Here is a 14,006-nt window from a genome sequence, read left to right as displayed (position 1 = left end):
GGTGGCTCTTAATTTTTAAAAAGATTATCCTATTACCATCACTGGGCATGGCATTCTTTGGTTCAACCACATCACACTGAAAAAAAATGGTAACTTCCTTAAAATAAAACCTAACCTCTATTTCCAAGAAACCTCAAATGCATTGAAATAGTCATACATAAATTATGTATGTGTGAGCCTCTCTGAAGTCTAGATTAATTCCCCATGGTGTGCTCTATTCTATCCTGTACTTCTTCTACCTGAGCCTTTACCACAAAATGTGTATTTACTTGTCTGCCAATCCCCCATGTTTCCAAGCACCCTAGACTGTAAGGTCCACAAGAAGAAACACCTTATAGATCTTGTGTTTTTTTTAAACTACTGTATCCTCTGTGCCCAGCATGGAACATGGCACATAACTGACATTACAATTTGTTTGCTAATTTCTTTCCCTCAGAAGACTAACTTCTTGAGGACAAGGCAGGTGTAATATTTATCTTTTATCTCCATCATGTTGTTCAGTGCCTGGAACAGAGCAGAAACTGAACAAATTAATGTGTCAATCAATTAATTACACAAACATGATATGTTTAGAGCCCACATGAGGACACTGATTGCAAATAGGTGTTGCTTAGCTGTTACTCTTGGTCAAATATATTAAAAGCCAAAAAAAAAAGGTCAAAACATTTTTCAATTCTACAGTAAATGCAATGCAAATGTGAGGGTGCCTATACTTGTTCAGGGACCATTCTTTAATAATGTTTCTTCTCTTTTTCTGAGTCCTAAAGATGATCATCCTAAAACTTCCAGCCAACATTATTTAATTGTCCTCAATAAAATGTTTTTATATGCAACCTTCTCCATTATCAAAATATTCTTCCTAAGTTTGGCCTTCATCCTATTTTTAGTGGACATGTACCAAAATTTCATAAATGGAAAGTCATTCTTCAGTCCTCTCAAGAGCAAAAGGTCCTTTTTCTTATGACCCTCTTGGATTGTTCCTGTATCATATCACTTAACATCCTCTGCAATGTCTCCATGCTATTTATGGACCACTATACATGAGATATATATGGCTTTCAAAAGGTTTCATAGATTAACTCCCTACATGTATATACTTTATGGCCTCAAATTACTTCCATATCGCATTCTGCTCCTAAAGACTGTTATCGATTGTTATAGGTTGAATTGTGTTTCCCCAAAAAAAGGTATGTTTGAGTCCTAACCCCCGGTACCTAAGGATGTGACCTTATTTAGAGATAGGATCTTTACAGAGGTAATAACATTCCAATGAGGTCACTAAAGTAGACCCTAATCCAATATGACTGGTATCCTTATATTAATAGTAAAGAAGTTTGGACACAGAGACAGGCACACAGGGAGAATGCCACGTGAAGATGAAAACAGAGATCAGGGTGATGCCTCTGTAAGTCAAAGAATGCCAAGGATTTCTAGCAAACCACCAGAAGGTAGCGGAAAGGCATGGAATAGACTCTTCCTCATGGCCCTTAGAAGAAAAACCTGCCAACACCTTGATCTTGTACTTCTAGTCTTCAAAACCATAAGATAACAAATTCCTGTTATTTAAGCGACCAAATTTATGGTATTTTGTTATGGTAGCCCTAGCAAACTAATACGCTGGCCCTAATCAACAGAGAAATTCCACGTTAGGATGATGCACACAAGGGGACAAACAAACAAAGGTGATACTTTGAGTATTTAAGATACAGTCATGCACTGCATGACATTTCAGTCTACAGCAGACTGCATATACAATGGTGGTCCCATGAGATCACTACATAGTATTTTTAGTGCACCTTTTCTGTGTTTAGACATGTTCCGATATGCAAATACCACTGTGTTACAACTGCCTGCAGTATTCAGTATAGTTACAAGCCATACAGGTTTGTAGCCTAGAAGCAAAAGACTATGTCATATTGCCTAGGTGTGTAGTAGGCTATACAACATCTAGGCTTGTGTAGGTATACTCTATAGTATTCTCACAACGATAAAATTGCCTAAGGACATATTACCCAGAACGCATTCCCATTGTTAACTGACATATGCCTGTAAATTTAAAAGCTAGAGATAAAAGTCAATGGCAAAGAAAGCCGACAGATGTGGAATTGGGAAGGGGCATTTGTAGGAGTGTGACCTTCATAATTCAGAGAAAGCACTGGGTCTAATTCATAGGAAAGGAGGGATAAATTTAGAGAAGAGAGGTACTTTCTCAGAGCCCAGACAGAAAGATGAAAAGGTGCTAATTATAATAATCCTGTTGTTGCTGATAACAGTGCTTACCATTTATTAAAGACACCCCATGTCTGGCATTATTTGCTATCACTTAATGCATAGAAAGTGCTTACAGAGAGTGATGGTTAATTTTATGTGTCAACTGGGTGGGTGTTTTTGGATGAGATTAACATTTAAATCAGTAAACTTTGGGTAAAGCAGATTGCCCTCTCTAATAAAGGTGAACTTCATCCAATCAGTTGAAGGCCTGTATAGAACAAAAAGGCTGGCCTCCCAGAGAAGGATGAAATTCCCCAACAGACTGCCTTCGGACTCAAACTGGAACATTGACTCTCCTGGGTTTCCTGCCAGCTGACCCATACTGCAGATTTTGGACTTGTTAGCCATCATAATCATGTAAGTCAATTCCTTATAATAAATTGTGTGTGTGTGTGTGTGTGTGTGTGTGTGTGTGTGTGTGTGTGTGTGTGTGTGTATCATTGGTTCTACTTCTCTGGAGAACCTTGACTAATATGCAGAGTAAATACTCAATGAATTTTTGATATCATAATAATACTGTGCCATGTAAAGATAAGGATAACTCATTGTACTGATGAGAGTAGCTGAGGTTCAGAGAGATTAAGTAAATTGCCTAAGATCACATTGTTAATAAGTGACAGAGTTAGGATTCCAGCCAGGTCTGTCTGATTCCAAAGTACATGCTTCTTCCATCATATACTGCTACCTGACAGTTGACAATGAAGATAAAGATGAAGTAGAATATGAGATCATTTTCTAAGGATACAAATGGCTGGAACGAGGGACACAAGGGAAGATCAGGAACAACCAAGATGGGGGAAGAATTAAGTCAGTGGTTTTCACACTGTGAGCCCCAATACCTAGTGTTCTCTAGAAATATTTCAGTGAATTCACCAACTTCTGATTTGAAATGTATGTATTTTAAAATATTATTTTATAGATAGGAACCAAGAAAATCACACATTCTCAAATGTAGGACTATATGTTAATTTTAGCACACTAGATTGATCCGAACATGATCCTGGGCTGTCAGGCTTGTTTAGTATTCACTATGTAGGAAAGCTTCTGCTGACATCTCCTTGCACATATTTAAACCTGTTATGATCTGTTATTGGTTATCTCTGCACTGTATTAGTGAGCATGTCACTACACCATATGTGGGCCAAGCTCAGTTAACAGCCCATCATATCTTTGACATACCTGTTTGCATGAGGTTTCATCACAGCATAACAGAGTTGTACAACACTCAGGGAATAATAATAAGCCACATATGATATTATCATGGTTTTATAATACTTTATCATGCGTACTTGCTTTAAGGTGATATTGGTTATAGAATTTACCATCAATTTAACAATAGCCTTTCCAAAAAGAAGCACTACATTAACTATACACAGTTTTTAGAAATTAACAATATTACATACTTATTCATGCAATCACCCACCACTTTCTTCTTCAGCATCGTAATTAAAGTTTCAGTCTAAGCGTTCTTCATATTCAGAGCAAAAATATTCTTCTGAGTCACTCTCAGCCTTTCAGAGCTATGAATAGAGTTACAGTGACAAACTGCATTCATAACACCTTCACCTGTAGGACAGGCAGTATAATTTCAAGGCATAATAAAGTGCTGAGCTTAGGCGACTTCTACTTTAATTACATTGCTTAGTATGTCAGACAAACTTCAGACTAAATATTACCTGTTTTTTTTTCAAAACTAGATCACAAAGTAATTTATCTCAAGAAATTTCAAGCAACAAACTAAATTTATTTAAGAGTCAACCTTGTGGGATGCAACCAATGCAAATAATTCAGCTGAGGTCACAGGAGTATATATACCTTTATGTATTGCTAAGTTCCCATATTACAACTTATTCCTGGGCCTGGTGGCTGACAAGTTTCTTTTGACATCAATTATAAAAGGCATCTCGATTTCAGAAACATAACACTGTGAAAAACACAAGCATGTAGGATCAAGAAAACTACATATAAATGTTATACAAAATCACTGTAGCCTTTACTTTAGAGCACTAGGTTAACTGTTTCTTTGTATTTATGGGAGAGTTATTATCTTTTATTGTCACTGCTATTTGTATACACTACGGTCCCATGGAAAATTTTATTTGAAAATTGATTACAGTATTGTTTTTTAAAAAAATTGTGAAAAACATTGCCCTGGGAAAATGCAAGACACAAGATAGATAAGATAGAGCCTTTGCCTTGAAGGACACATTAAAAGATGCATATTCCAAAAAAAGAGGCAATGAAATGGTCAACAGAGGCTTATAAGTCAAAAATTATTCTGGACAATAATCTAATAACTGTTAAGCTACCATTTTCTTCTTCTGAAAAGTCCATTTTGCATGTCTAAATGTTTCACTTACTTTTAAAATTATTCAGTTACCGAAAAAAAGTTATAAAAGACTTAAAATTTTTTCTAGATTTTATTTTAAACTAAGAAAGACTAAAAACTGTATCTTTTAAAGCATATTGCAATAGAATTTAAATAAAGAATATTTTGCAACATGTAAAAGTTATATGAAATTCAAATTTTAATGTTCATAATAAAGTTTAATTGAAACACAGCCATGCTCATTTGTTTGCATATTGTCTATTGCAGAGACTTATGTGGCCCACAAAGTTGAAAATATTTACTATCTAGCCCTTTACACAAAAAAGTATAGCAATGGTCTTTGGTCGAAAAAGTGATGCTTTTGTGTTGGTATTGTTGTTTTAATTTCTAGAGTTTATAGAGATGTTTAAAATAAATAAAACGTACAAAGGGAGCCCCCTATATAGTTTCTCCACCTTGCTTCCTCTAGAACTGTGGTTGCTAATCCCAGCCAACATAGGCTTCATTTTCTTGTCACACCCATAACCAATGCTGGACTCTAAGGTTTGGCCCTTGAATCACCTCTTAACACAGCTGTCAGTACCCCTGGGATTCTGCCTATTATGCTTAATTTTCACATATTTGTCTGACTGGTACCAAATGAAACTCTAGAGTCCCTTTTTGAAATTATTAAGCCTTCACTAGGCATTTGGGAGTAGATGTGAAGTCAGGTAGGAGGTAGTTGCACCTCTGTAGGCCATGCTAAGAAAGAGAACTCTGCATATTTAACAAAGCTCAAAGCTTTAACATAAAACAAGGATACATAACCTTTTCAAAAGTAATGAAAACCTTCTTTTAACACACACAGAAACCTCATCATAGTAGGTGAGCTCCTATTTTTATTCAATCACTGGAGACAATATCTGAAGTCCCGAGCAGATTTTCATACCACATTGAATTTCTATGATCTCTCATATGTTGTGTCCCATGATGTGAAAAGCACTGCCTAAAGGAGTGAAGTTATCAGGAGGTTCAGACATCAGTTAGCAGCTTATATAGGAGGGTTATATAGGAGAGTTCTAAGTATAATTTCTAAGTAGAATTTAACCAGTACTGTCCCTAGAACTCAGCTGCTTCTTCCTAACACTCTCAGGTCACACTATGCCACAATAAGGCCAAACAAGTGGGCACTCTACATATTTATAAAACTGTCACCTCAGACATCTTATATCTCTTACCTAAGACCAAGCTCTAAATCACTTTAATACATTTTCAAATAACCATATTACCTAACCCTGAGCCATATACATCATTTCCGTTTCTGGTTTTGAGAGGAGTAGAGTCACATAGGTCTGCACTCCTACTCCATGCCTTCTTCTCCGATTAAATTTTCTCATTCAATAAGCAGCACCACTGTCCCCTCTATTATCCAAATCAACAAATATAGATGTTATCCTTAACTCTTCTCTTTCCTTCACCTTCAACTACTAATTGATTACCAAACCAGTTGATTTTACCTCCTAAATGTCTTTCAAATCTCTCTCTCTCCCCGCCCCCTCCCCCCCACCCCACCCACCTCCACCATGGCCACTCTTTCAGCTCATCTTTTCTTTTACAGAACTGCAACAGTATATGAACTGATTATGTCCCTCTCCTGTTTAAAAGCCATGGCTTTTCACTTCCAGTATGATAAAGCCCAAACAAAGCCTACAAAGCCTACAAAGCCCCCTTACGATCTGGCCGCTGCTAGAGTTTCCAGACCCATCTCCCACAAATCTCTGTCACACATTTTATGTTCCCGTCATAGGGAACTTCTCAGGATACTTTGAAGGTGCCATGCTTACTTATCCTGTCAGTCCTCCACACTACCTGTTTAAATTTTTCCTAGCCCATCCCTACCCTCTTTGGATAATTCTAATTGAATAACCTCCTTTAGGTGTGAATACAAAAGACACTTCCCCCAGCAAGCCTTCCTTGACCAGCCTTAGACTGGGTTAAGTGCCCCAGTTAAGTACTTCTATGAAGCCCTCGAGAAAGCTGGGTTTCAGATAATTTGTTCCATAAAGGCAGCAACAATTTCCTTCTTGGCCACCTCTACCTTCTTAACGTCTCACATAGAATACAGAATATGAATGAGGTCATCTTCCAAGTTACCCAGAATCATGACCTACAAAGGAAGTACTGCTGTATCTCAGCTCCTTGGAGCAAGCTATGGGAGAGTTTTCTGGCTATATCCAGGCATAGCTTCAGGCCTGAGAGTCCTAATAATCCTACGGACCTAGCAAAAATCTTCATTTCCTTACCCCATGAGCAAGAAATTAGCAAGCATGCTATCCTACAAAGGCTAAGGCAGAAGGGACACAAGAAAACTTCGATGGAATAATTGTTCTAAGTATTAAAAATCTGCCCACAGTCCCACTTGCTTTGACCCCTTTTTATCAAAATGATGCCAGCACTGCAGGACTGTTGAATGTCACCAATCTACAATAGACACAGGTCTCTAGGGTTGATCACCATGAACTCATTAACATCACAAAAAAATCTTTATTAAATTGTTCCATGGAAGAGTCTTGAAATGGTCTGAATATCATACTAAACAAATTAGAAAAGGCCCTGACATCCAGAGCTTTACAATTTGAAATCATAATTTATGTCAAAAGATAATAATAAGTTAACAGAGCTGCACAGAAAAATAGCAAAGTTGACAAGCCTTGCAACTTGAATACAGCTGTGAAAAACTCTGAAAAAAGATTTTTCAGAGCTCTGTAGGAATGTAATTCTCTACATCAAGCAATCTAAGAGTAAATTAAATTTTTACAAGCTTCTTGCTAAAAGAAGCCTAAGCTCTTTGCTGACACAAAGCCCTACAGTAAAGCCACTTTGTAATGCTAATTTCACACTGAAACAACTATGCGGTAAATTGATTCTAGAGCTCTGAAGAGAACCAATAGAAATAGCAATGTTTTCCTCCATGATAATGCACTTGACATATTTGTAAATTAATCTTTCTACAAGATCTCCAAACAACTTGACCTTTATCATAGTCTGTTTTCCCCTTTTGACCTCATTGCATCTCAGAGGTTTTTCTCCAGGAAGATGCCCTACACAGATGCATCAGGATCAAAACTGCCAAAATTGCTGCTGAGTCAGAGATGTTTTTAACGTTTTGACAACCAACACATAACTGCATGCTAAATAGTTAACACTCTTCCTGATGGTTTTGCAATACTGTACTTATATTGTAGCTCTATCACACTGAAATTATAGGCTCTTGTGAAATGACAGTAGCAATAATAATGCATTTTATAGCAGTACTCACTCAAGGACCTTTAAACAAGTGTTAACATTTATGTATTGAATATTATTACACTAAGTTCCACTCCCTCCCATAAAACATAAATGGAAAACTGGAAAACCGTGATTTCCCTAGTGTAACAGTTAGCTCTGAGGGATATTTTGACTGTCACATCAAACATAAAATATTGATGAAGGCCGGGCGCGGTGGCTCACGCCTGTAATCCCAGCACTTTGGGAGGCCGAGGTGGGCGGATCACGAGGTCAGGAGATCGAGACCACGGTGAAACCCCATCTCTACTAAAAATACAAAAAATTAGCCGGGCGCAGTGGCGGGCGCCTGTAGTCCCAGTTACTCGGGAGGCTGAGGCGGGAGAATGGCGTGAACCCGGGAGGCGGAGCTTGCAGTGAGCCGAGATTGCACCACTGCACTCCAGCCTGGGCGACAGAGCGAGACTCCGTCTCAAAAAAAAAAAAAAAAAAAAAAAAAAATATTGATGAAGTAGCTAAGAAAAATAGATTCCACTTCTCTCTTTAGCAAGGAATTAAATATTAAAACTACACTATTCCTTATAAGTATATAAGAATATTACTTGAATCAAGTGATTAATAATTTAACTAGCATATAAAAAACTATAGGAATAAACTTCAAAACAAAGGAGAACTTTTTAAAATTTGCAAAATTAACTAAAAGAAACAATTATATAATTATATATACAAAGATATTTTATATATACAAAGATATTTTATATATAAATAAATGTAATTATAATTTTTGTCATATATCACATACAGGAGGTACTTTTAGAACTCTGAGAGTTAAGCTAATCAAAATTAATACAAAATTAACACAGATTCCCAGTTGAAAAATCTCAACTGTGTAATAACAAAACATGGTCAGCAAAAGGAAGATAAATAGAAAAGACTATTGAGGGACTGGTGTAGAAAGTCAACACTTGTTAGTGTTCAGACAACACTGTTCAAGACAGAAGGGCTCCTATCCCAGAGGTGGGCCCCTCCAATTCCTATAGGATGTAAAGCCAAGAGAGAATATGGAAACCCTGGGCTGTCCTCATTGATGGCATTTGCCCATGGACTGACTAAATGGACTCATGGTAATTGGGAATGCTTGGCAGTTGTATATCACAATATAATTGTTCAACACATATTGGCCTTTGTTTTATGCATCTATTTTATTTTGATTTGGATAACCTAAGGTTTTTCTGATAGACAAACCTGAGATAATGCGTATGTATTGATCAGACCTAGACTAAACCCTTGTTTGGGTGGCCAACTGGTCTTCTTTGGCAACACTTTTACAAACACCCTCAACAAACTGCAAAAATATTTATGGCTTAGCCATAATTTTAGTTTTCCTCACAAATTGCAAACATGTAAATAAAATGTAAATACAAAATCATCATGATGAATTTTTAATAGTGTATCATAATTTATATAACCAAATAAGTGTGGTCCCATTCAAAATGGTCATCTTTATAAATCTTTCATAGTATAATTTTAATTATACTTCCATTGCTCAAAGCACTTATATTTCTCTTCATTAAGCACTATCTTTAGGCTGACAGGGTGAGGTGGCTTACGCCTGTAATCCCAGCACTTTGGGAGACTGAGTGGGAGGATAACTTGAGGCCAGGAGCTCCAAGAGCAGCCTGGGCAACATAGTAAGATACTGTCTCTATATAACTTAAAAAAAAAAAAATTAGCCAAGCATAGTGGTACACACCTGTACACCTGAAGACCCAGCTACTCGTGAGGCAAGATGGAAGGCTCACTTGAGCCCAGGAGGTGGAGGTTGCAGTGAGTTATGATTGTGTCACTGCACTCTAGCCTAGGCAACAGAGTGAGACTCTGTCTTTTAAAAACAAACAAACAAAAGAATTGTCTTTAAAGTTTGCAATGCATTTTTTTTTTAATGAAAACACCTAAAATTAGGTAGCACTTGACTGTTAACAAAGGAAATTATGATGAAAAATCTTTATATTTTCAGAGTGAATTTGATTTTGTGATACAGTCAAAAGTCACTTGGAAGCAAGTCCAAGAGACCAGGCTGGGTAATATAATTTTTAATCTATAGCAAGCTATGAATATAAAACAATAACTATAAAATAATGTGGCTAATATATACTTATGAGAAGAAATTTATGTATTATTTAGAAAGGCAATTTCATAATAAGAGACCCAAAATTATTTTGATCAAAGGCAAATGTTTAGAATACGAGTGTGGTTTTTATTAGATAGCTATTTTGAACCACCATACCTATTCTGATATATAAATTCAGGTGTATTTGTTTGTTTTAAAATCTCTCATTACTTTGTGTCTAATAATTACAAAAGTGTCTCAAATTATCTTACTGTTAAACTCGAGACTTAGACTATGTGATTCTTTGCTGAATTTCCACCTTAGATCCTAACAATATTTTACTCTTTGGTCTTACTTGAGACTAACTGCAGAGTTTACAGGAGACCCCACATCCCTTGTAAGAAATCAGTGGCACTGTATACTTGGATTCTGTGGGGTTCCCACAATTCCTCAGTATAGACCTAGACATAGCACAGATATCATGACGAAAATTCAAGTTATGTCATGTGACACACGGTTTGATACACACTCTTAAAACTAAACGAAATATGAAAAATTCAGGGCATGAGAGAAGAGACAGAGAGGAACAAACTGAATAACTACCTTAAAAGTTGTGAGAAAATGTAAATTTAAAAAATTTTCCCAAATTAAATAGCACAATCTCTGTTGGTGACCATTTATAAATCAATCCCACTTGTATATGAATTATAAATTATATGCTAATATATCACTTCTAGTTTAAAAATAGCTTCCTATTTCATAAATGTCATTTTCATAAAAGTTTCAATTTAATGTACTTGTTTGCTGTGATAGTCATGAACTACCTGAATTTTTCATGGTGAAATTCTCTTAGATTATGTTTATTATATATATATATATATATATGGATTATGATAGTTCAGATGTTCTTCAAATTTTATACTTGATGTGAAATCCACACAAAATTAAGAAAGTAAGAAATAACTTAGATTTTTTTCCAAACTTTTTTGGTTTTCCCATGACAAAACCTAGACATATAAAGAGATATTCAATACAATCTATAACTCATACCATAATAATTTTACTCTTTTATGACTCTCAAACTGAAGGGATCCTATTCAGAAAGTTAAATTCTAAGGCATTTAACAACATACAACAGAAACATGTGACATGTTTCCTGTATATCTGGTAAGGCCATGTGAAACACAATTTTTCAAAAATTAAATTCTCATACAGGCCCACTCATTGCATATCCAGATTGAGAGTCACAAAATTACACTCAAAGATGAATTGAGCCTCTTATATTAACAAGGTGCATGTACTGTGATGAATGTGAAAATATGGTAATCCATAATAAGAGCAGTTAACATTAGGCTAACTTTTCACATTCATTTTCTCAAGGGATTAACCCCTATGACAGTCTCCAAATTTTAAAGGTCAAGTCACACACAGAGATGTTAAGGGACCTGCCTCAGGCAACAGAGCTACTAAACAGTAGATGTAGGATCTGAATCAAAATAATCTGACTCCAAAGCCTACCACTTTTGAAAACTAAGCAATACTGCCTAACTTAATGCAGAAAATATGTTTTTTACACTTTTAGAATTGCAGTCCAGAAGGCCAGAAGGAAGTTTGTAATCATTGGTATTTTAGGTGATTGTCAGTTCCTATAAATAGTAGGAACTTAACTTTTAAAAACATACCTATTCTTAAAGCACCTTATGAAATATTTTGGAGAACAGAAATGAGTATGCTCTTAACACACTTAGCAGCCTTTGTAATACATTTTCTTTGCAAACCAGCCTGATAGCATTTTTTAACCTATATTAAATGTGTCAGGTGATTTGTAAAAAGAAAATTATATAAAAACCCACTTTGACAGATCAATAGTAAGCTATTTTAAAGTTCATTAGTATTTAGAACTATCCATGGAATATTCATTCTTCTGAAAACTGCATTTTTAGACTGATTGGCATTTAGGTTCCTCAAAGTTCTCTGCTAAAAAAGTCTATAATTTATGCCAGTTAACATTTTGACTTTATAAGGAGTAGGAAAACAGATCAATAGATAAGCCGATTTTATAGGTGGAGTAACAAAAGGTGGATAACATCAACACAAAAAGATAATTCCAAAGAGTAAAGTCCTTCTCTCTCATCCACAGGGAGGAGCTCTCCTTCAAGGGCCAACAGTCTCTCCTTAGCACCGGAGTTCCAGGATTAACTGCACATGCAGAGAACTAAACATAAGAGAGATGTGAAAGCTAAATTCCTTCCTCCCTACACACATATATGAGCTATTTATAACATATTTGACTTTTTTGATACCTCAGTATGCTTATTCATTGGGTAATTATGTGTCAAGTAATGTCCCGAGAGAGCAGTACCTATTCATTCATTCACACCAGTATAATAACAGGAACAAAGTAGATGCAATATCCAAAGAACACTTCAAATATGAAGTGCTACATCTAACAACACTTTGCCTAAGATTCCGAACTTAGACACTATTTTTAAAAATCTCATTAAAGTTTGCAAGCTTCTGTGGCTCATCACATTAGGCTATGAATACAATTTATTAAATGTCAGTTGGATATAACTTCGGTATCTATTCCTATGGCTTTTAAAATTTATAGCTTGTAAAGTAACTTTTTTCAAAATAAATATTTCAACAAATTCGCTTTCAATTTTTAAAGAATCATTTACTTGTGACAAATACTAGATATATCCAGTCTCATAACAATAATTACTTTAAGCACATATTTTCTACCTACCCCAAAATTTTTGTTGGCTGAATTCAGTCAAGAAATGTTTTCTGAGCACTTACTATATGCAGGCATGGCACCTGTATGTGCCAAGAAGACAATCAAGTGTCCAACGCATGAAGGGGGAAAACCAATAAACCATACTTAGGTATTTATTAACAAGTATTTTTAGTTTCTTAGACAAATGAAATAAAACAACTGCATAGTAGCGTACTTGAGTCTTGAGATTCTAACTTTTCAGTTGCAAGTAGATGTGGCTCTCTATTCAATCAGCTTCAGTTCATTCTTCCATCTCTTCTTAATGCTTTCTGTTTTATTCTACAATACCCACATTTTCTTTCAAAACAATGAATGATAGCGCATCTTTTTTAAAACTGCTTATTCCTTTACCCCAAACCCAGCCCATACACACGCCCTCCTCTTTCGTGGGCACGTGTCTTTCCGAAGCTCGGTTGGCCACCCTCTCACCTGAAAAAAAGTTTGGAGACAACGCTGGCCTTTTCCAGAGGCGACCTCTGCATGGTCTCTCGGGCGCTGGGGTCCCTGCTAGGGCCGTCTGGGCTCAAGCTCCTAATGCCAAAGACCTACTACTCTGGGTGCCTGCCGCTCAACCCTTTTTCTCTGACCTGCTGTGATGTCATTTGCTTCCAATTCCCCCCACCCACCCCTACTCCGCACACCACCCCTTCCTTTTGCTCTTTCCCCCGCCTTCACTGCCCAGGTTAAAAGCCGAGTGCTGCCTGGTCCGGCCCCAAATTTGCTCTAGCGGCTTTCTCCACCCACTACGCACCCCCGCCAGCACCCCGCCCGCTCCTTCCTCCTCTCCTCCTTCGCTCCCTCGCCGCCCCGCACCTCCCTTTCCCGATTCTGACTCCCAGCCTCCCTCCCTCGCGCGCGCTCCTTCCAGGTCCGTCTCCTTACCGCCCAGCACCAGGCCCATCCCGCAGGTGGGCGACAGTCGCGGCCGCTCTTTAGGTCCAGTTGGCAACGCTGGAGGACAGAAGAAGCCACCGGCGGGAGAACCGGATCCCCGGAGAGCTTCCTAGACCCTCCTTCGCGTCAGGGTCCGCCAAACCCAGGACCCGCTGCCACCAGCTTCCCCGGAGCCTGCCTTCCTCCTCTTCCTCTTTTTCCCGATGATCCTAGTTGGGTTCCTGTTACGTTTGCAAGGTGCATTTTGAAAAGGGAAGGAAAATGTGCCTTTCGTATATCAAAATACAGCCTTAGAGAGCCGAAAAGTTCCACGGCAGTATGGGTCTGATGCATTTACCTTAGCGCTTCCTTTGCGTGTC

The 14,006-nt window shown here is 37.2% G+C and overlaps 1 protein-coding gene across 1 annotated transcript in view; it reads right to left on the bottom strand.

Moving 5' to 3' along the window:
* The window catches only part of CFTR (CF transmembrane conductance regulator), a 184,252-nt gene extending 170,598 nt beyond the window's left edge, over nt 1-13,654 (bottom strand). Inside the window, exons 1-3 of the mRNA XM_063708070.1 lie at nt 13,498-13,654; nt 13,105-13,182; nt 446-521 (exon numbers count right to left, since the gene is read on the bottom strand). Of these exons, the coding sequence (XP_063564140.1) occupies nt 446-521; nt 13,105-13,182; nt 13,498-13,654 (311 nt within the window). The remainder of the gene's footprint in view (nt 1-445; nt 522-13,104; nt 13,183-13,497) is intronic.
* Nucleotides 13,655-14,006: the final 352 nt, after the last annotated feature.

The sequence above is a fragment of the Gorilla gorilla genome, chromosome 6, assembly GCF_029281585.2.
Source record: "Gorilla gorilla gorilla isolate KB3781 chromosome 6, NHGRI_mGorGor1-v2.1_pri, whole genome shotgun sequence".
NCBI lineage: Eukaryota > Metazoa > Chordata > Mammalia > Primates > Hominidae > Gorilla > Gorilla gorilla.
The sequence above is the reverse complement of the archived record's forward strand: the minus strand, read 5'-3'. Positions and strand labels throughout refer to the sequence as shown.